At 36.5% G+C, this 23,438-nt stretch overlaps 1 protein-coding gene across 1 annotated transcript in view; it reads right to left on the bottom strand.

Moving 5' to 3' along the window:
* Positions 1 to 3,698: 3,698 nt before the first annotated feature.
* The window catches only part of LOC150090588 (uncharacterized), a 64,959-nt gene continuing 45,219 nt past the window's right edge, over positions 3,699 to 23,438 (bottom strand). Inside the window, exons 11-14 of the mRNA XM_090386249.1 lie at positions 22,759 to 22,924; positions 19,271 to 19,339; positions 5,721 to 5,962; positions 3,699 to 3,837 (exon numbers count right to left, since the gene is read on the bottom strand). Of these exons, the coding sequence (XP_090242375.1) occupies positions 3,699 to 3,837; positions 5,721 to 5,962; positions 19,271 to 19,339; positions 22,759 to 22,924 (616 nt within the window). The remainder of the gene's footprint in view (positions 3,838 to 5,720; positions 5,963 to 19,270; positions 19,340 to 22,758; positions 22,925 to 23,438) is intronic.

Here is a 23,438-nt window from a genome sequence, read left to right as displayed (position 1 = left end):
TGATGAGATTCTTCCTCTTACTGAGATTACAAACCTGAGGGGGCATAAGCTCAAATTGAGGAAAGACAGTTGTAGAATAGATGTGTGGAAATTTTCCTTTAGTCAGTGGATAGTTGATTGCTGGAACAAACTTCCATCTGTCACTGTGGAAGCTGATAGCTTAAATTCAAGGAAGAAGTAGACAAACTTTTGGAGTGAGTGGATGGATGAAATGGGAAGTTTTTTTGTTTTTTTTTTTTGCTGATGTTATATGCTAATGATAAGAACTTTCCCATTACCTAATCATCGTTTTCCATGGATTTAACCCTATAGCTGCAGTAATGTGAATTATACATGCACATGCATTAATATATTTTGTCAAATAAATAAAGTAATCAAGACAAGAAACCATTTATATAAATATAGTACATCCAATAAATAATGATAATAGAAACTATTTTATATACAGCTTGGCTGAGCATTAAGTGTGGATTGTTTTAACTCCGGAGTATTTTTTAATAAGCATCGCAAGAACTGAGCATAATAAATCACTGTTGTAAGTTGAAAGCTATATTTGTGGTCAAAGAACACATTTCCTGAATTTTATTATTGAATATGAATTTTTAATATTTTATTATTATCAAATTTTAATTATTATTAAACAAAGAAAATTAGAATTAATGAGCATTGCAGCATATTAAAATCCATTGGAATCCTTTGAATTTTGCTTGGTATGCTCTAACCATTATTCTGCTAGAGGAATATTTCTGTTGACATTTCATGAAAAGGGTTCCAGGAAGAGTAGACCAAAAGTATAAGGGGGAGGGCAAAAAAAAAGAAAAGACAAGTGTGTTTTTAGGTGCATTAGCATATATGCATAATGCACCTGTTGTCTTCACCATATTCATGCCCGTCTGACAGACAGATGTACTATAAGATGAGTATAATATTAGTATGTCAGAGTGCATAACTTCCAACTGCTGGCAATCATCACAAAGGACAGTTTCCTGTAGGTGTATGATCAGTGCTCTTTTCTTCTAAGTATCTTAGCAGCAGTACAGTACTCACAAGGTATGTAGTTTATTTTGTTGCTTGAACAGACTAAACAAGACTTGGTTGCAACAAGATGACACAACAGCCCATAATTGCTAATGTAACAATGGCGTTATTATGTGAATTCAGTGAGCAGATAATTTCAATGGATTTGTGGCCACCTTGCTTCTTGGATCTGTCTTTACTTTACCTCTGGAATTTTTTTTTTTAGTAAGAAAAGTTTCTTTGCAACCAGTGATCACACTGGTTCAGTATTCTGTATTTCAGAGATATCACAATATAAATTGTTTTATTCTCTGTATATAAAAAAGCATCTGAAAATAAATACTGTTTCTGTCAAACAGTTTATTCCAACAATAACAGATGAGATTTTTACAGTTTTTCAATTGCAAATTACGTTGTTTTTAAAATGACTGGTATGCTTTGCAATTCTTTGTTCACTGTGATACTGTAGTACTGTGAGATAGGAATTCTGATTTCAGGCTAGAGAGTCCCGTTCCTGCTTTTTTTGTTTCTTCTGGAATATAAAACAATGCAAAAGTTATACAGTTATTATTTATTTTTTAAGTACACTTTTTTTCTAATTTATTAAATAACTATATTTACTTATTGTTTATCAGACTTGTTTCACATTACAGGCTTATTTTTTAACATTTATAAAACTCAAATATCCAATGGTATTTGAGTTAATGAAATATTAGAAATTCTAAAAAAATAAAAAATAAAAAATCAAGCATTTATGAAAAATGTTTGAAGTTACAATAAAGCAATTGAATATGCTAGTATTTTTTTTTTAAATAGCTATTTAGCCTTTTGAGACCAGTGTAGATCAGAAATGATGAAAGTATTTCACAATTAAGATAGCCGTCTAGGGACTGTAAATGATTTGTCATGGGCCCATAAGGCTCATGACAAATCAATTACAATCTCACCACACTGCCCCATATGTACTACCTCGACAGCTTTGTTGTTATAGCTGACATCGTAGAGGCAGCAAGATTATACACTCCAGCTAATCCAGCTGCCTCCCACAGTACTACCAATAGGTTCATTTAGGTGAACTTCTATCAGCTATGTGAAAACGATTTTAAAGCTATTTCCTCAATTTAAGGAATGTTGGTTTTGCCATTATATCTGTCATAATGGGCCTAGCAATATGTTGAAAATGATGCCATTTTCTTGAAACAGCACTGCACAATAATGCATGTGGGCATCGGTAATTGCTCTCTTGTCACTCTTAAAACCAAACCAAGCACCCTTGTGGCTAGGCCACTGAATACAAGGCCTTTTCTACACTATTTAGTAAAGACTGGAGTTTGAGTACCATGTAGAAAGGAGGAACTTCTATGTGCCTTCTTTTTTCCACACTGATTGGAGTGGTCTTAGGTGAGGGTTGCTTGGTTGTTTCCTCCTTGAAATCCTAGGATTTCAAGGAGGAAACAACTAAACATAATTCTTTTACTTTTCTCATCTTGCAAAACAGAAAATTGACTATGCAATTTACAGACAATGTTAACACCCAAATGATCTTAATTATTTTGTTTCAAAATCAAAATTTTTTGATTTTGAAACAAAAGAACCAATTTATTTATAAAGAATTATTTACAAATACTTGTAAATAAACCTCACTTTTTCTATAACACCCATGAAGAGAGCCCAGCTTTAGGCATGCACAATCAGTGCAGCCTCATGAGCCTCTCACAATCAGATTTTTCCCTTGTATGAATTTTTTAATTTTATGTTTTTAGTTCTACATACATCTTTTCTTTTAGTCTTCAAAAGTTCATAATACCTCATCCTTTGCTGGTGAGCAAGTAAAATCAAATGAGGTGAAAGGCCTGCCCAACAGTTAAGATTGCTGTCCTACACAATGTTAAAAAAGGCCGAAGTTTGAATCACACCAAGGTAGGAAGAATTTTTATGGGCTTTTTCATTCTATTTGGGTGAGGGTCATGTGGTTCTCCCCTTGGAACTTGAATTTTTCATTCGGCAAATAAGACAAACTGATATTAGAATACATGCTGTTCAGAGATGCAATACCGACACTTATATAGCCTTAGTTTTCACACAAAAATAAAAACACTAGGAACTGTGCGGATTTGTGCCAACTCTGCTGTAAAGATACTACTATTTTGAACAGCCAATGTAGGCAACATTGCTGAAACCCTGTAGACAGAGCTGGGAATGGGGACAGTATTCTGATTCATCATATGCATCACTAATGCCATATATGCACTTGACTATTAAATGTAGCATAATTTATTAACAAGCCTTCCATTTTAAATCCTGTCTACAAATAATGGATAATTCATCATGTTTGTTTTTGAAAATTTTTGGTATGCCATTCCATTTTAAGCATTTTTTAAGTAAATCTACTAGAATTTACAAAACAGTTTGGTGAATTAGCATACTTACATAGATTTCGATAAGTACATCTTTTGATTTCATCATATACTCAAATAGTGCAACAACCAGGGAAATTCCAATACCAGTGATCAGGCAATAAAACAAGCCAGACAATTCACCCAGGGTTACTGGTTCCCACTCTGCACTCTGTAAGAATAAAAGAAAAACAGCAGTTTAAAACCTTATTAACAATCTTAAAATATTAATGTGTAATTTCTGAATGAATGTATAAGCTTAACTTTTCCAGCGTAATTCTTGTACTAAGCAGAGATGCTTACCTCAGGTGCTAGATATTCCCAAGGATCTTCACACTGGGAGTTTTCTCTCCACCATTTTTCATATAGAGCATCAAGAGTTCCCCTTTCATGCAACCTATCAAGGCCTCTTTCCAGGATTTTCCTAAGAGAAACTTTTTTTAGATAAGCAATATTTATGGTTTACAGATGTTTGAGTTCAAAGCTCAAAGTTAGGAAAGTTTTTTTGAATTATGATGATGAAAGATGTAAAAAATTTAATAAAAATTGTTTTGCTGAAATTTTATTGATTTTCCTACCTAAGATATTGGAATATATGGTTTCTTTAGTAATCTGCTGATACAGGTACTGTAGAAACATCCATACATTGTGAAAACTGAACTCTTTGTGTTTTTAGGATTTTTTTTTTAGATATATTCATTTCAGAACTTATTTAGAGATGGAAACAGTAGAGGAGAGGAATCAAAAAGTTACTTAGTGTATTTTCATGTACAAAGTGCTAATATTAAATTTTCCTTATAACTCATATTTCTGTCTAGAAATAAAATGAAATAAGTGAAAAGTTTTAAACAATTTGGCAATTAATATTACTTATTTAAACTGTTATTTGTAATGTAATTATAAGTTATTGTATGGTAATTTTAATTTAAAAACCAAATATGTTGGAAACTATAACGAGGGCAGATATGAACATTAAAATTGGTAACAAGTTATTTCTTGTAAATAATTGGAATATATAATTTGGTCTTACAATTACTTTCTGCCTATTTTTAGTTATGTAACTCCTTTTTTCGTGTAGAACTGCTTATGCTATCTTAATTCATTTTGGTCTACTGCAAGGTATTGGGTACAGGAGCAAACAAAATCTGAATTTCCCTAGACCATATCCAAATTGCAAATCATTAGTGACCTTCGCTATATTTCACTAAAAAGGAGAATTACACGGTCCTTGGGTTCTGGTGACAGCACTACAATTTGTTAACTTCAATGACTGAATGACCCGTTGGGTATATCCGAGTGGGTCATCCAATCACCATCAACCCTGAATGAATTTCTTTCATATTTCAGTACTATAACTTTAACCTTTCAAAGGTTACAGCACTGAAATATGTCATAACCTTTGAAGGTTATAGTATATTTCAGTCTGTCCCATATGGAGATAAATCTTCCCTAGTTCATCCTCTGCACCCAAACGTTTTACTGTATGCTGTATACATTTGGATGTTCCATGTAGTTCAAAGCACAAAAACTACAGCTACTGTTACTGCCTTGTATTGGTATTTCTGGCACAAGGGCTGCTAGGACCATATTGTGCCTATCAAGCATATGGAGTTCAGACATAGTGATTATAGAATCATGTCAGAGGCAATCATATAGCTGTATCCCTTTTAGTGAATTAACTTCAATTAACTTCATATTATAGTGTGTTCAATGATGCAAATCTTCCAGAATTTATTTGGAAGATTTGCATTACTGCTGCTTATAACATGCAAAGTGTTAAAGGTTCTAGAATATTTCATAGAATACTGAATGAGGCTTTTCGGGCATCAGTTTATAGCATGCTATCAACAAGAATGTGTTTGATTGTGAGAAAAAGGTTGTGGTGCGTACACTTCGGAGGATCGTCTCCTGCGAGTAGATAAAGATGGGTGAGGTGACTGTGACCGATTTGCGCTCTGGATAGGAGGACTTCTTCCTTTCTGTTTACAAGGAAACTGGAAGCCCATAACTGGTTCAGATTTTATTTGAAGGAGCTTGTTCTGCAGTTGAGTTTACCATAGAAATGTCCACTGTTCCTTACATACATCTGTAGTCAATATATGGAACGTAGTAATCTGTTGATGCTATGTTGGATGATTGTTTTGCCGCATAATCCTATTACCTCGTGTTGAGTATCTGACACCAAGGCATTGTTATGTGTTCTGTAACTGTGCGGACTCTTATTCATTCTGGCTATATTCCAATTATCTGTTTCAAAAGTTGTTTTTTTTTTTTTTTTAGCTGCATTGATCTTTATGGTATACATACCTTAAAGGTGAACCTTTTCGAACAGCTATGCCATATGTCTTTCGGTCAAAGGTTCCAGGTAGAATCATAGTATCACATGTTTGGCTGCTTATATATTCGGCCGCGGTACTTTCCATTACAAAAGCAAAATCACTTTGAGTATCCTGTATTTTTAATATTCCTTCCTGGTAACTTCTCACTCGAAGCTTAGGATTTTCTTTCAATGCTTGAGCATACCGATGGTAGAGCTCTCTGGTGGAAGCCTGAATAAAATAAACAGAGGAAATTGGTTAGAGTTTTGGATTGTTTTAGTAATCAACTAAAGTTCACTTATCTCCTTGATGTTTTTGTTCTTGTAATAAAAATGTTTAAATAAGTGTGTACCAAATTTGATTTCCTAGATTGATATTTTTAAAGCTGTTTGAGGGTTTGGCAGTGAATCATCCTCCCACTGATCATGAAATGGAATGCTCATTCATGAAATACAGCACAACCTTGATATAATGCATCTTTTCATACTGCAGTTTTGGATATACTGTGGGTATGATCATGTCTCCCAAAATGAACTATGAAAAGTGGTATGTTCAAAGAACTAGCAATTTCATATTGGCAATTGGAAAAAAAAAAAAAAAAAAAGTGAATAATGTATATATCCTTATCTACTGTACGTCCTACTACCATTTCCAAGAGGGGAAATTAGCTAAAAATTTGCTGTTATGTTTACTTCGATATATTCAGTTGCAGAGTAATTTTTGTAAGCAACAGGACTCATCAGAGACTAATTACTGTAGACACCCAGTTTCAACCTCAGCTAGAGATGCAATAAAAGAGTATATCAGTATTCCCCTACCTCTGGTGAGGAATACGGCTACCGTTTGTCAAATGCATTACATTGGCTACAAAGCAAATTTTTGTAAACAACAGCATTATTTGACTCGAAGTTACACTTAGTATAGTAAAACTGCTAAGGACTAAACTAGACAAAAATATACATGAACTGATGAGCAATTTATGGAAATTATGTTGCTTCACTTTAGCACTCTGATAGGCCAAAGTTTGGTTTCTCAAAATTCAGTACAGTGGGACCAACTGATGATGTTACCAACAGCAAATTCTAAGTGGGAAGCATTCAAGGAATTAATCGTGGAAGCTACTAGGCTTTTCATACTGATTAAGAAATGTTCAATATTTAGGCCTAAATGGTTGTCAAATGAACTAATGAGACTCGTGGCAGAGAATAAAAATGCATGGGATGCATATAAATTATCAGGTAACACAGAAGCCTATGGCAGATATAAGCTAGTCTGTAATCAAGTCACAAAGGAGATTAGGCAGGCGAAAGCAGATTACGAGAAATCTTTGGCAAAGGATGCTAAGAAAAACAGCGAGGACTTTACTTATATAAACTCTAAAAGGAAAGGGATGAATCACGTTGGTCCACTTGATATCAATGGCTCGACTGTTGATGATCCTACTCAGACAGCTAACACTGTGAATGAGTATTTTCCATCTAGGTTCACACATGAGGAGCTATTAAGGAAGGAAAATGCTACAAATTTATCAAACTGTAACAGAGTGCTGCTTAATGATTTTGTAATAACTGAGAGCAAAATGGAGGAGAAATTGTTGAAGTTAAACATCAGAAAGGCTCCTGGGGTGGATGGGATCTATCCAGTTATATTAAAGGAGGCGGCAAAGGAACTAAGCAAACCCTTAGCCACAATTATGAGAGCATCCTTGGACTCAGGGGAAGTCCCCACAGACTGCAGATGTGCAAATGTATCCCCAATTCACAAAGGGGGGGATCCAAGGGTGACATGAGTAATTACAGACCAGTTAGTTTAATTTCTGTTCTGGGTAAAATAATGTAGTCACTGGTTAAAGATGCATTACCGGATCATCTAGACATATTCAGCCACAGCATGGGTTTGTTAAGGGAAAGTCTTGTCTGACAAATTTGATTGGATACTATGATGTGGTTACAAAGGAACTGGATGCAAAAAATAATTTTGATATCATATACAGTCAGTCCTCGTATAACACCTGTTTACACTACACGAATTCGATCATACACGATTTATAAATAGGGGAACGATATCGTATATAACACGAACCGAATTCGCTTGTGCACGATTTGCCTTTGTGTTTACAAGAAATGGCAGCCGAATGCGGAATCACCCCAACTGAATGAAACACGATACGATAGCAATGAAGAGAAGATTCTGAAAATGTATTTATGTTTTTTATATCAGTGAAGGGGAAACGCTTCTCGCCATTATAACGCAAAAACCCACACAATTCCAGCTATCGGTATTATCGCAAATGCAATTAGATCAAGTTTACTACCAGTTTATAACAGATTCCACTAGCAGAAATGCAGCTGGAAATAGTTTTTATTGTTTTATGGTAGTAACCTCCAGAAATGTGCTGTAATAAAATGTGAGCTAGTGAGGTGTTAGTGTGTCTCTGCCTTTACGGTGTTGTTTATTCAGTTGCTATATGCGCGCAGCTTTGTTTATGTGTTTTGGTTAATATTTTGGTTAAAAATGTGTGTTCAATCTTGGGTGGTTGGCACCTAACCCTATTTTTCCCATAGGGCCTGTTATTTATATTGCATGATTTTGCATTACACGAGGATTTCTAGGAACACAACTATCATGTTATACGAGGACTGATTTTACTTGAATTTCAGGAAAGCTTTTGACACTGTTGTGCATGGAAGACTACTGTACAAACTGGAGCAAAATGGTATTAAGGGTAAGTTGCTACAATGGATAAAAGGGTGGTTGAGTGGGAGAAGACAGAGTGTGGTAATCAATGGATGCTGCTCTTCATGGACTGTTGTTTTGTATATTTATCAATGATATTGATGAAGGTATATATCAGGCTTAGTGTCGAAGTTTGCAGATGATACAAAGGTTGGCAGGGTTGTTAATGACAGTAATGGCAGTGTGCTACTGCAACAGGATCTAGAAAATTTGGACAGATGGGCTGAGAAGTGGCAACTGAAGTCTAACAGTGAAAAATGCAAAGTACTGCATATGGGTAGAAGTAACCCTAGAGGAATATACCAACTGTGTGGTACTACACTTAGGGTGGTAGAAAATGAAAAAGACCTGGGAGTAATTGTGAAGTCAGATATGAAGTTTTCTGAGTAATGCAGACAGGCTGCCAGAGCAGGTCATGGGATTTTGTCAATGATATACAGGAATTTTGCTAGCAGGGAAAAGGTGATTATCCCTTTGTGTAAGGCAATGGTCAGGCCACCCCTTGAGTACTGCGTACAGGTCTGGAGTCTTCATGAAGAATCTTGAAGAAGAGGACCCCTTCTCTCACCAATCTTCATGAAGAAGATGGGTGAGGGAAGGGGTCCTCTTACCAAGAGAGGCTTAAGTTATGCGAATTCCAGTGACTGGAGACTAGGCACCTGTGCGGTGATCTGATTTAGGTGTATAAGACCTTGAATGGGTTGAGCATGCTGAATTCTGATGGGATTCTTCTGCTTGCTCATATTGCAAACCTAAGGGAGCATAAATTCAAATTGAGGAAAGATAGCTGTAGAATAGATGTGCAGAAATTTGCCTTTAGCCAGTGGGTGGTTAATTGCTGGAACAAAGTTCCATCTGTCATTGTGGAAGTTGACAGCTTAAATAAATTCAAGGAAGAAGTGGACAAACTTTTAGAGGGAATGGTTGTGTGAATTTTTTTTTTTTTTTTTTTTTTTTTTTGGGCTGATGCTACATAAGCTCATACGCTTGCTTTCTTGCATCACATTCCACTATTACTATTAAAACATGGTAAATTGTAGGGCATCAGAATTGAATACAAGACAAAATTAGTAAATCAGTAGGAATGAATTAATGGCCACCAAAAGAAAAAACTATAGAGTTGAAAAAAAATTAAAGATTATTGAAAGAGTTAAGAGTGGCAAAACAAAATGCAGTATATTCAGAAGTGTAGAATTTCAGAAGAAACAATCATGGCTGGATGAAAGAGGAAGAAAGATTGCATTCATTAGTAGCTTCAGTAGAAGAGGAAGCAGACCAAAGAAAGAACACTAGATGTTGTGTAAAGTGATGTAGACCAATGCTTATACAAGTGGTTTCTACAAAAGTTTAGTGGAGTACCAATAAATGGGATAATTTTGAAAGAACAGGTATCTAAATTTCATAAGCTACTTGGTGGAGATGATAACACATTTGAAGCTTTGGAGATGGAAGGCTCATCATAGAATATCCCAGATTAGTCTTATAGGTGAATTTGCATTTGGTGATATTACAGTAGCAGAAGCATTTCTTGAATTTCTGCATAATGCAATTCGCAGATTAACAGTTGTACAACTGTGATGAAACAGTGCTGTACTATAAACTCCCTGACATGTCACCGGATATTAAAAAATGCACCCAACAAAGTGGCATGTAAACTAATAAAGAGAGAATTACTGTGTTTCTGTGCACAAACAAGACTGGAAATCAAAAGCTAAAGCATTGGTAAAAGTCAAAGTCCCTGGTGTTTTAAGCACATCAATATGAAATCTCTACCAGTGATTTATAAAAATAGCTCTAATGCTTGGATGACAAGGGATAATTTTGTTTCATGGTTCGAAAGTGAATCTGTTCCATTGGTGAGACACCAACTGCTTTCCAAAAACTTGAAGAAAAGGCTTTGTTACTATTGGATCACTAGCCAGCTGATGTCCTGAAATCAAAAGGTGGCAAGATCAGAGCTGCCAAGGAACACAACTACACTAATTCAGCCCATGAATCTGGGCATTATTTCAAGGCTTCAAATCTTACTATTGTGAGCTGTTTGCTTGTGTTGTGAATTCATAAATTCAAATTCCACAGTGTCTGAAAACATTTAACACTGAAAAATGTATATAATATTGGATTAGTGTGGGACAAAGTAAGCTCAACAGCAACTGAAAACGGCTGGAAAAAATGTATTGAAAAAGACTATTAGCAGCATTTTCAGAAGCAAATGCCACTTGTAACATATTTGGTGGCAGCCTTGGAGCAAATGACCTAGCTGCTTGTATTAAGGTGGATGCAGAAGTTCCAGTTGTGCATTGCCTGAGTGAAGAAAAAAATCGCAGCTCTGTGAACAGCAGGAAGGCAATCGACAAACAGAAGGCCAGTGACATAGGGGATGACCCAGAAGATAATGTGGACAACTTGTGTGAGGAAAAAGCACGAGAAATTAATAAAGTGCTTGAAAACATTAATGAGGTGATGGCATGGTTAAAACATCAAAGTGATTTTGAACATCTTTATTTATTGCATCTGATTACTACTAACGAATTACGTACTGAAAAAATGTCATCAGTTCTGGCAAACTAAATTACATGACTATTTCAGAACAGATGCATAAAAGTCCATAAATAAGTCCTTACTTAGTAAATAAAGTATTTATTTACTAAGTAAAACATGCTTTGCATATAATGCGGGTATTAAAGTTGTCCTTGACACCCATGTTATGTTGGAGTTGCATTATATCTATAATCAAGTATGTACATGACATTATTGATGCACGTGACAAACTGGACAACATACCAGTGCGCTCTAGTCCATCCCAGGTCCTGCAGTGCACCAATTCATGTAGTATTTCGTGTATCATGCTTGTACAAATGTGAGTTTACAGGCCAGTTTACATGTGTGAGCTGCAAATCCAGAATAACTCATCTGGAAAATGCTTGTTTACTCTACCTGAGATTGACTAACAGCACCAACTGGCCTATAAGAATTTCTCTGATTACATTTCTTTGTAACTAAGAGTAGGAACAGGTGCATGTACATCAATGCTAGGAGTATAGTTCATAAATTTGATGAGCTTGAAGTGTTAGTCAAGACATCAAAAGCAGATATTGTTGGGATAGCAGAGATTTGGTGTCACAGATATAAGCAGTGCAGAAGTGAAATTTGGAGAGTACAATGTGTACAGGAAGGATAGACAGGCCAGAAAGGGAGGAGCGGTTATGCTGTTAGTTAAGAAACACATAAAATCTAAGGAAGTGCATCCAATTGATGTTGGTGGACAATGCAGTGTTGAGTCTGTTTGGTGTGAAATAAGCACTGGGAAAGGAAAAATGAAAAGTGTGTGTTATAGGCTGAATGAATCTGATGAGTATAATGAGCAACTGGTCAGAGAAAGAACGGGCCAGTAAATGAGAATGTCTTATAATGGGGGATTTTAACTTTCCAGATATTGACTGGAACTTGTTGATTGGTCACTCGCACACTAGCAAGGCTTTTATGGATTTATTGGATGACTGTTTCCTACAGCAACATGTTCGAGAGGCAACCAGAGGGAGTAATACTCTTGATCTGCTTATCAGCAGTGTTATTCATGCATTAAGAATTTGCAGATAAAGGAATCAGTGGGTGACAGTGATCACAATGTACTGATGTGGGAATTACTTAATGATGTAACTACCATCAAGGTTAAATGGAAGAGCTTTTTCTTTTGTAAAGGTGACTACAGAGGTCTCAGACAGTTTTTAAATTCTGTACAGGGATCAACTGATGATGTTACCAACGTTGAATTCTAAATGGGAAGCCTTCAAGGACTTAATTTTGGAAGCTACTAGGCTTTTCATTCCAACTAAGAAATACTGTTCAAGGTTTAGGCCTAAATGGATGTCTGATGAATTAATGAGACTTGTTGCAGAGAAGAAGAATGTATGGGATGCATATAAAGTATCAGGTGACACAGAAGCCTATGGCAGGTATAAACTAGTGTGTAATCAAGTCACAAAGGAGGTTAGGCAGGTGAAGGCAGATTACGAGAAATCTTTGGCAAAGGATGCAAAGAAAAACAGCAGAGAGTTCTTTACTTATGTAAACTCTAGAAGGAAAGGGATGAATCAGATTGGACCATTTAACATAGATGGGTTGACTATTGATGAACATGCTCAGGTAGCTGATAAAATGAATGAGTATTTTGCATCTACATTCACACATGAGGAGTTATTCAACGAGAGAAGTGCCAGAAGTTTATCAAACTCTAACAGGGAACTAAGTGATTGTGTAATAACTGAGAGCAAAGTGGAGGAAAATTGTTGAAGTTAATCATAAGGAAAGCACCTGTGGTGGACGGGATCTATCCAGTTATATTAAAAGAGGCAGCAAAAGAAGTAAGCAAACCCTTAGCCATTATTTTGGCCTGACGTAGCCGAGTGGTCATGGACAAGAGTGCATAACACACGTTCTTTGAGTGGACCGGGGTTCAAGTCCGTGACTACAAATTCGATAAATATTTGTTTTGATGATTTATTGTAAACTCTACTGACTTGGTTGTCGTGCCGGAGTATAAACAAAATTTATTTTTATTAGAGAGCTTCCTTGGACTCAGGGCAGGTCCCCATGGACTGGAGGTGTGCAAATGTATCACCAATTCACAAAGGGGGTTCAAAATCTGACGAGTAACTACAGACCTGTTAGTTTAACTTGTGTTTTGGGAAAAATAATGGAATCACTGGTTAAAGAAGCATTGTAGGATCATCTAGACAAGACTGCAGTAATAGTAAGATACAGCATGGGTTTGTTAAAGGGAGGTCTTGTCTGACCAATTTGATTGGATACTATGATGTGGTCACAAAGGAACTGAACGCCAAAAATAATTTCGATATCATATACTTGGATTTCAGGAAAGCTTTTGATACTGTTGCACATGGAAGACTGCTGTACAAATTGGAGAGTAGTAGTGGCATGTGATGCAAGAAAGCAAGTGTATGAGCTTATGCAGCATCAACAAGAAAAAAAATCGCAGCATTCCCTCCAAATGCCTGTCCAGTTCCTCCTTAAATTTATTTAACCTATTTACTTCCCCAACGACAGATGGAAGTTTGTTCCAGCAATTAACCACCTGCTGGCTAAAGGCAAATTTCCTCACATCTATTCTACATCTGTCCTTCCTCAATTTCAATTTTTGCCCCCTTAGGTTCGTAATCTGAACAAGTGGAAGGATTCCATCAGAATTCAGTGTGGTCAACCCATTCAAGGCTTTATACACCTCAATAAGATCACTGCGCAGGTGTCTAGTCACCAGCCAATGCAATTTGCAGAACTTAAGCCTCTCTTGGTAAGAGGATCCCTTCATTCTCCTCACTAATCTTGTTGCCCCTCTCTGTACACACTCAAGCAAATCTACATCCTTCCTAAAATGAGGCCACCAGACCTGTAAGCAGTACTCAAGGCGTGGCCTGACCATTGCCTTATACAGAGGGACAATCACCTCATTTTCCCTGCTAGCAAAATTCCTATATATCATTGACAAAACCCCATGACCTGCCCTGGCAACCTGTCTGCATTGCTCAGAAAACTTCACATCTGACTGCACAATTACTCTCAGGTCTTTTTCATTTTTCTACCACCTTAAATGTAATACCACATAGTTGGTACATTTCTCTGGGGTTACTTCTACCCATATGCAGTACTTTGCATTTGTTAAGGTTCAACTTCAGTTGCCACTTCTTAGCCCATCTGCCCAAATTATCTAGATCCTGTTGCAGAAGCACACTGCCACTACTGTCATTAACAACCCTGCCAACCTTTCTATCATCTGCAAACTTCGACACTAAGCCTAATATACCTTCATCAATATCATTGATAAATATACAAAACAACAGAGGACCCAACACTGAACCCTGTGGGACTCCGCTAATAACATTAGTCCACGAAGAGCAGCACCCATTAATTACCACCCTCTGTCTTCTCCCACTCAACCATCCTTTTATCCATTGTAGCAACTTACCCTTAATACCATTCTGCTCCAATTTGTACAATAGTCTTCCATGCGCAACAGTCTCAAAAGCTTTCCTGAAATCCAAATATATGATATCAGGATTACTTTTTTGCATCCAGTTTCTTTGTAACCACATCATAATATCCTATCAAATTTGTCAGACAAGACTTTCCCTTAACAAACCCATGCTGTGTCTGAATTATTGCTGCAGTCTTGTCTAGATGATCCTGCAATGCATCTTTAACCAGTGACGCCATTATTTTACCTGGAACAGAAGTTAAACTAACTGGTCTGTAATTACTCGTGTCACCCTTGGATCCCCCCCCCCTTGTGAATTGGGGATACATTTGCACATCTGCAGTCTGTGGGGACTTCCCCTAAATCCAAGGATGCTCTCATAATTGTGGCTAAGGGTTTGCTTAGTTGCTTTGCTGCCACCTCTAATATAACTGGATAGATCCCATCCACACCAGGTACCTTAATAACTCCTCGTGTGTGAATGTAGATGCAAAATACTCATTTAGTTTGTTTGCTATCTGAGCAGGATCATCAACAGTGGAACCATCAATATCAAGTGGACCAATCAGATTTATCCCCTTCCTTTTAGGGTTTATATAAGTAAAGAAATCCTTGCTGTTTCTCTTAGCATCTTTTGCCAAAGATTTCTCGTAATCTGCCTTTGCCTGCCTAACCTCCTTTGTGACCTGATTACAGACTAGCTTATATCTGCCATAGGCTTCTGAGTCGTTTGATAATTTATTTATATGCATAAATTTATATGCATCCCATGCATTTTTCTTCTGTGTCACGAGTCTCAAATTGAGGAAAGATAGTTGTTAGTTCATTAGTTCATTTGATAACCATTTAGGTACCTTGAACAATATTTCTTAATAGGTATGAAACTTTTAGTAGCATCCACGATTAATTCCTTGAATGCTTCCCACTTAGAATTTACTGTTGGTAACATCGTCAGTTGATTCCACAGTACAGAATTTAAAAACTGTCTGAGGTATGGCATTAAGGGTAAGTTGCGACAATGGATAAAGGGATGGTTGAGTGGGAGATGACAGAGAGTGGTAATCAATGGACGCTGCTCTTCGTGGACAAATGTTATTAGTGGAGTTCCCCAAGGTTCAGTGTTGGGCCCATTGTTGTTTTCAGTATTTATCAATGATATTGATGAAGGTATATCGGGTTTAATGTCCAAGTTTGCAGATGATACAAAGGTTGGCAGGGTTGTTAACGAGAGTAAGCTACTCCAACCGGATGTAGATAAGTTGGGCAAATGGGCTAAGAAGTGGCAAGTGAAGTTTAACACTGACAAATGCAAAGTACTGCATATGGGTAGCAATAACCGAAGAGAAATGGAAGTGGAAAGTGAAAAAGACCTGGGGTAATTGTGCAGCCAAATATGAAGTTTGCTGAGTAGTGCAGATGGGCTGCCAGGGCAGGTCAATCAGTCTTGTCAATGATATATAGGAATTTTGCTAGCAGGGACAGGGAATTGATTATCCTGTTATACAAGAGAATGGTCAGGCTACACCTAGAGTACTGTGTATAGGTCTGGAGGTGTCATTTTAGGAAGGATGTAGATTTGCTAGAACGAGTACAAAGAAGGGCAACAAGATTGGTGAGGGGTACAAAGGGGTGCGCTTACCAAGAAAGGCTGAGGTTCTGCAAATTGCAGCACCTGGAGAGTAGGCATCTGCAAGGTGATCTGATTGAGGTGTATAATGCCTTGAATGGGTTGAGCAAGCTGAATGCTGATGGGATTCTTCCTCTTGCCCAGTCTAAGAACCTGAAGTTTCAAATTGAGGAAAGATAGTTGTAGAATAGATGTGCGGAAACTTGCCTTTAGCCAGCAGGTAGTTGTTTGGTGGAAAAAACTTCCAGACTTCCATCTTTTGTTGTGGTAGCTGATAGACTAAATAAATTTAAGGCTGAGCTGGATAGGCATTTGAAACAAATGGAGGGGTGAAATGGGAGACTTTTTTTTTTTTTTTGGCTGATGCTGCATAAGCTTGCTCTCTTGCGTCATATGCATCTGTTGTTTGTTGTTGTTTGGTTTTTAGGAGCATTAGCAACTAAGGCCATATTGCTCCGGGGATATGTGCTGGTCATTACCTGACCTTTCCACATCCACCGTATTTGGTGGTCATGGGCTCGAACACCGGTCTCATCAAGAAGCGTGTGCTATGCACTGCTGCTCCTTCCCACCTGGCTACGGAGGCACCCATATGCATCTACTAATGCTAACATGGATATACTGTAATTGAAAACTGCCGTATCAGTGGAATGTCATAAAGTGGGGGCCCTGCTGTAATCTTATAATAGGAATGTTATTAGTATTATGTAATAATTGCAAGATTTTTTGTTGAATTAAAATAAAAAAAAATTAAACTGTACATATAAACGTCGATAAAGAAAATTAAAACTGTTTTTAAAAATGAATAATTAATGGTATGAGCCGTTATTGCTGCCTGTAACAACCTTCAGAATTTTATCTCTTTTGACTCCTAGCTGAAAAAAAAAGAAAAAGTTAGGTGTCTGCACTATAATATGCATAGACATACAAGAACTCCTCAACTTACGAAATACTCGACTTATGCAAATTTGACTTTACGTAAGTTTTTGCCAGCCGGTGCAAACCGAAAAAATATATGGAAATGTATTTTGCATCTGTAGGGATAAATGGAGGTATTGTGAAAAATATCGTAATGTGAACCCATTAACACATTGTGTTTTATTTGTTTCTTTTTTTTTTTTTTTTTTTTTGTAATTCATTCCAAGTTCTTGGAAGTTGAAAATTTCGTTATATTACTAAGCTATTTATCTCTCTAGAAGATCATTTTTATAATGGAAATTGCACTACACTTTCATTGTTATCATATATACCATTATAAGAATCAATTTTGAACGCTTTTGTGATATTTTTCTAAAACACAGTTGCCAGTGCCGATTCTGCAGCTGCAGAGAAATTTTGTGATGTGTTGGAAAAAATTATTGATGAAGGCAATGCAGCAAAGTTTTAACTTTGACGAGACTGCTCTGTATTGTAAAAAAATGCCGGATCGAATATACATTGCCAAAGAGGAAAAAACAATGCCAGGTGTTAAGACTTCAAAAGATAGGGTCACGCTCTTGCTTGGGGCTAATGCAGTGGGAGATTACAGATTAAAACCACTGCTTTGTACCATTCTGGAAATCCTTATGCATTTAAAGGCATCGATAAAGCCACCCTACCAGTGCATTTCCGATCAAACCAGAGAGCATAGATAACAATATCTCTCTCTCTCTCTTCAAGGATTGGTTTAAATGCTGCTTCATTCCAGAGGTTGAAAAATAGTGTAAAAACAACATTCCTTTCAAGATTTTGCTTCTATTAGATAATGCTCCTCAACATCCTACGCATCTAGACAAGGGTGTATTTGGGGGTGGGCAGATGGGGTATATGCCCCCCTTAACCAAAAATTTTAAACTAAAGAAAAAGAATGCAGGAGGTGTTCTAAGAAAAAACTCAATCTTGGTGCCATGTCCCCCCCCCCGTACAATGATACCTGGATATGCCACTGCATCTAGATGATTTCAATTCAAATGTGAGAGTCATATTTCTATCACCAAACACAAATTCACTCATCCAAATAACGGGGTGTTATTTCAAATTTAAAAGCATACTATTTAAGCACAACATTTGCTCAGGCATTGTCTGCAGTAGACGAGAAAAATTTTATGTTAAGAAAATTTTGGAAATCTTACAATATTTACCATGCCATCTTAAACATTAATAAGGCCTAGGCTGAAATTAATAAAAGTTGTTTAAATGGCGCATGGAAGAAAATATGCCCACGGCATGTAAAAAAGGCTTCGAAGGATTTGAAAAGGACGAATCATATGAAGAGGTTACAGATAAGATTGCAACAGTTGCAGAACTACTTCAGTTGGAGGTTGATGCCAAAGACGTGGAGGAGTTAATAGAGGAAGAAGAGAAGGAATTATCTAATGAAGAACTTATTGACTTGCAGGCAGCGATAGTGAAAGAAGAAAATGCTGATGAAGCTCAAGATGAACCAAATGAGGAGCCGAGATGCTTCATCACCAGAGAGATGGCAATGGCATTTCGTGAAATTGCATCGGCAATGGCGAGGTCTGAGAAGATGGATCCTGACAGTGAACAATTCTTAAAAGTTAACAGAGGGGTGAATGATATGCTTGCTTGCTACAACAAAATCTACTATGAAAAGAAAAAAAAAAGCCACTGTCCAGTCATCCATTAATATGTTCTTTCATAAGGTTGAGCAGCCTACTCTTTCTAAAACTCCACAGCCGTCAACCTCCACAGAGGTGTACTTATCAGCTGAAGACATCGATTCTGGCAATAATGCTCGACATGTTAAACTTGCTGATTTTATGCCTGTCTCCCTCTCTTTTTTTTGTAATTTTATAATTTTGAAATTTTTTAAATTGCATGCTTTTGTAATATTTCCTGCGCATGAGATAAAAATTCAAATAAATACAATAAATAATTCTATTTATACGTTCATCGAACATTTCTTTTTTGAGTCAATTGATTCGGCGAGTGCTGCACAAGCATGGGGGAAATTCTGACTTATGTAGGGTTCTGCGGAACGCAACCCTTACGTAAGTTGGGGGGTGACTGTACATCAAATAATACTTAAGTAAATTTGATTCAATATGTAGCCGGCATGGGTAGTATGTTCCCACAGACATACATCATCATGGATGAAAATATTACAAATAGTACATTTTATTGAAAAATATAATAGCATTTCCATTCAGTTTAAAAATAAACCTTAAACCTTGAGGCTTACCTTAAACATCTGTTCAGTTGAACCTCCACCTACAACACCAATCTTTGGGCTACCCTGGTCTAATGAATTCTAAAAAAAAAAAAAAAGACAAAGGTTATCTATCCATAATTTAATTAGCAATTTTTATATTATATTCAGGCATACTCACACAATTATGGAGGAATTTCTTCTCTTTGTTGGCACAAATTTGTTGATTCAGTGAACACCAAGTTTAATTTTTGGCCATTTGCAATTGGACTGTGACTCGCTCTGTTGCTTTACAGCAAAGCAAATAAGACTACATGGCATCATCATCATATACAATATCCATAAATTGGGTATATTCTGTGACAACACTATCAAGCTCAACTAAATTCTTTTCATTTGGCAAAATCATCAATTTACCCAAGGATCCACTGCTGGTTCTGGTCAGTGATTTTGAATTCAGATCCAAGTTCTGTAGAATTGTATGATATGTTGAAAAAGTTATTCACCTTATCAACATATTACCATTTGGTAACCGTTTTCCCATAGAGGCACAAATATATTGAAGCCAAAGCCTATTTTATGCCAATTTCCTATTCATTCATCTTCCTCTTCTTGCAAGGTTAGTTAGCCTTAGAAGAGAGATGTAGGGTTTTTTTCTCATGGGAACTTGTGATTTTCATCTATTAAAGCTGCAAAGGGAATGCAGAATACATGCAATTTACAGATAAGACTACTGAAACCTCAAGGCTTTAGTTTCTTCCATACAAAATAAAGGAAAAATTTCCAGGAAAGCTTTTTACACTGTTGTACATATAAAAGACTGCTTTACAAATAGGAATAGTGTGGCATTAGAGCAGGTTAGTGCTATGGATAAAGGGATGGTTGAGTGGGAGAGGACAAGAGTGGTTATTAATGGATGCTACTCTTTATGTATTAATGTTATTAGTGGTGCCCCTCAGGGTTCAATGGTGGGCCCATTGTTGTTTTCTATATTTATTATTGATATTGATGAAGGTATATCAGGCTCAATGTTTACATTTGCAGTGGTAAAGGCAGATTGGTCAAGGAATGGTAATTAAAAATTAATGTTGTAACAGTAATCTCAGATCAATGTGCCAACTGTATGATACTACACTTGGGGTAATGAAAATGAATGACCCGTAACTGCACATTCCAATATGAAGTTCGCTGAAAAATGAATAAGACCTGGGGAATTGTGCAGTCAGATATGAAGCAGTGCAGACAAGTTGCAAGCACAGCTCATGAGGTTTTGTCAATGATAAACAGGAATCTTGCTAGCAGAGATAAGGAAGTGATTATCCCATTGTACAGGCAATAGGCCACATCTTGAACAATACATACAGGTCTGGTGGCCACATTTTAGGAAAGATATAGATCTGTTGGAATGGGTGCAGAGAAGGAACAATGGATTGGCGAGGGGAACAAAAGGATGGCTTACCAAGAAAGGCTTCAGTTCTGCAAACTGCAGTGTGTGGGAACTAGGCATCTGTGAGGTCATGACCGAGGTATGATTAAGGCTTTGAATAGATTGAGCAAGCTCAATGCTGATAGCATTCTTCCTCTTTCTCAGACTGCCCACGAGGGGATATAAATTCAAATCGAGGAAGGATGGCTTCAGGGTAGATGTGCAGAAGTTTGCCTTCAGCAAGCAGGTAGTTGGTTATTGAAACAAACTTCCATCTGTTGTTGTATAAGTGGGTAGTTAAAATAAATTCAAGAAGTAGATAAAATTATTGGATGGTATGGACAGGTGATGTGGGAAGATTTTTTGGCTGATGCTATATAAGCTTGCTTTCTTGCATTATTTTCCTCTACTAATAGGGATACCAATTTTATATCAGAGGACAAAATGGCTTCAACAAGAATATGGAAAAATAAGATGATCCTGAAAATGCTAACAACTACTTTTTTAAGTATATTCTAAATTGTTATGAAAAATGCATCCCATATATCAAGTGCTCAAAAAAAAAAAAAAAAATTCAGGTCCAGAGGGAAAGTATGCCCATTCATCTCAAAAGAAGAGGGATAAACTTGAACTGTCAGCAACACAAAACAGGGAAAACAGTGTGTCCAGAAACAGTCGCTGACATGTATTTGGTCAAGAGAAGAGAGAATTTTGTTGTTCCTGGTATGTGAAATGTTCATCCAGATAAAGTAATTTCAAGTATGTGATGAATTTCAGTTACTGAGAATGTTTGTTAACCAAGGTACACCTCTGTGTTATGAGAGTCAAATAAAAATTAGTTTTTTTTTAATTTTTTACCAATAATTTAATTATTTAAAAAATAGCTCCACCACAGTTTCGGCACAATCCTGGTGTACAAGTACTATTTTTAAAAAAATCTGGTTTATGGATACTAGATTTTAAAAAAAATGGTGTAAAGATACCCGACGTTTTAAATCTTGTATCTGTACACCAGATTTTTTTTTTATTCTGATCGTAGAAGCATTTTGATTGTTTTGACCTATTGATTGATGGCTTTCCTCACTTCATCATCCATGTGGAATTCATGTCCTGCCAAATTATTTTTTAATACTTTCAAATTATAATCACATGTCTGGGCTGTTTCAGAAAATTCTAAATTACTTAGTAGATACTGTATTTAAATTAGCTGTGCTTGAGATTTAACTATAAAAATCTGAAGTGCAAGTAATATTTTATCTAGTTATCAGGACTGTCTAGGTCTAACTGTATCAGTTTATCCTTGCAGACCAATGTACTGAATATTTCATGCTGAATAGTGCTTTACTAAATATTCCTACTTTGTAGTATTTCCATGTAATGTCATTCCCAAGACGAAAAGAATATTATCCTTCCTTAAGAGTCGAAGAACTGCATGAGTGTAATTTCCCGTGCTTTTGAAAGTCCTGAATTTTTCAGCCCTGGTGAACACTGAAATTTCCACTACTTGCTCCCTGGTTCAAATTAGTTGCACCATGAATCATCCAGTCATTATGCGAAAAGAAAGAAGCCATTTCCTTCTGTTCTTGTAGCGTTAGATGCTTTAGGCACAATACAAATTGCAAACATTGGTGCTCATGGTTCAAACATTTGGGTAACCTATCTATATCATCAATTGTTGTATACTGATGACAACTTTAAAAACTCATTCTGGATGTGGGTCAATTCCAGAGTTTTCCTTCTTTCGTGATAATGATTTGTCCATTTGTACACTGATGCCCATGACATACAGTTTTGTGAATTCCTGCTGGAGCTGCCTTCCAACATAAGAAACTGAATAACACTTTTTGATACACCCACCATTATGAATGTTATATTGTCTGCTAGTGGTCATTATTCCCCATGCATACAGGCAACCAATGTTCTCTATTACTCAGTAGAAGTATTAGTACCAATTCCTAAATTTATATCCATATTAGAAAGGCACGTAATAAACATTTTTATCAGTTGATTTATAATACCAATTATTGTTCTAGTAACTTAAAACCAAATATAGATTCAAACTGTGATTGTCTCTACTGTGTGAATGAATACTTACCCTCATAGCAGAAAACACATCCCGATAGGGCAGAATAACAGCAGATTCATTGTTGGTTTCATTCCTTTGTGTTAAAATTACTGATAGCAGACTAGCAGCATATACGATGACCATCAAAGAGGCAAAAGTCCACCATATAAGAGTCAATAGACGGTGAGATTTTGACCTGAACAAAAAAAATCTTACATTAATTTTTAATATGCTTTTTTTTTTTTTTTTTGTATGCAAAATAGTTTTGTTGAACCTAGTTTCCAATAGTCATAAATGCCATAACACTGCAGTAGAATCCTGGTTATCCAAGACAATGACACTTATTTCAGATGACTGTTTTTTTCTAACAATCAATTTTAAATGCAATCTATCGAGAGCATAAAAGATAAGTGACATTGTGATATGAGGGTTATTGAGAGCAAGCTCATCTACCCATGTGCAATTTTTCTGTGGTCAGTTTGTTTGTTTTTCTGGATGAAAAGCACAATTTTCCAGAAGAAAACATGTTGCTATCTTCGCCTGAGATTGACTAACAAAAATGTGGATAACAGTTCCTCGCCTCACTGACAGAATTCAAACCCAGGCCGTTTCCACCTGGTGTAGACAGGATGATGTTTATAACCCCTTTGCTGCCCACAAGGACAGTATAAAAGAAAAGTAGGAAAAACTTAGTGAGAGAAAATTACAGT

Source organism: Mastigoproctus giganteus, chromosome 1 (assembly GCF_048544385.1).
Source record: "Mastigoproctus giganteus isolate SK-2022 chromosome 1, ASM4854438v1, whole genome shotgun sequence".
NCBI lineage: Eukaryota > Metazoa > Arthropoda > Arachnida > Uropygi > Thelyphonidae > Mastigoproctus > Mastigoproctus giganteus.
This window is presented reverse-complemented; position numbering and strand designations above follow the sequence as displayed.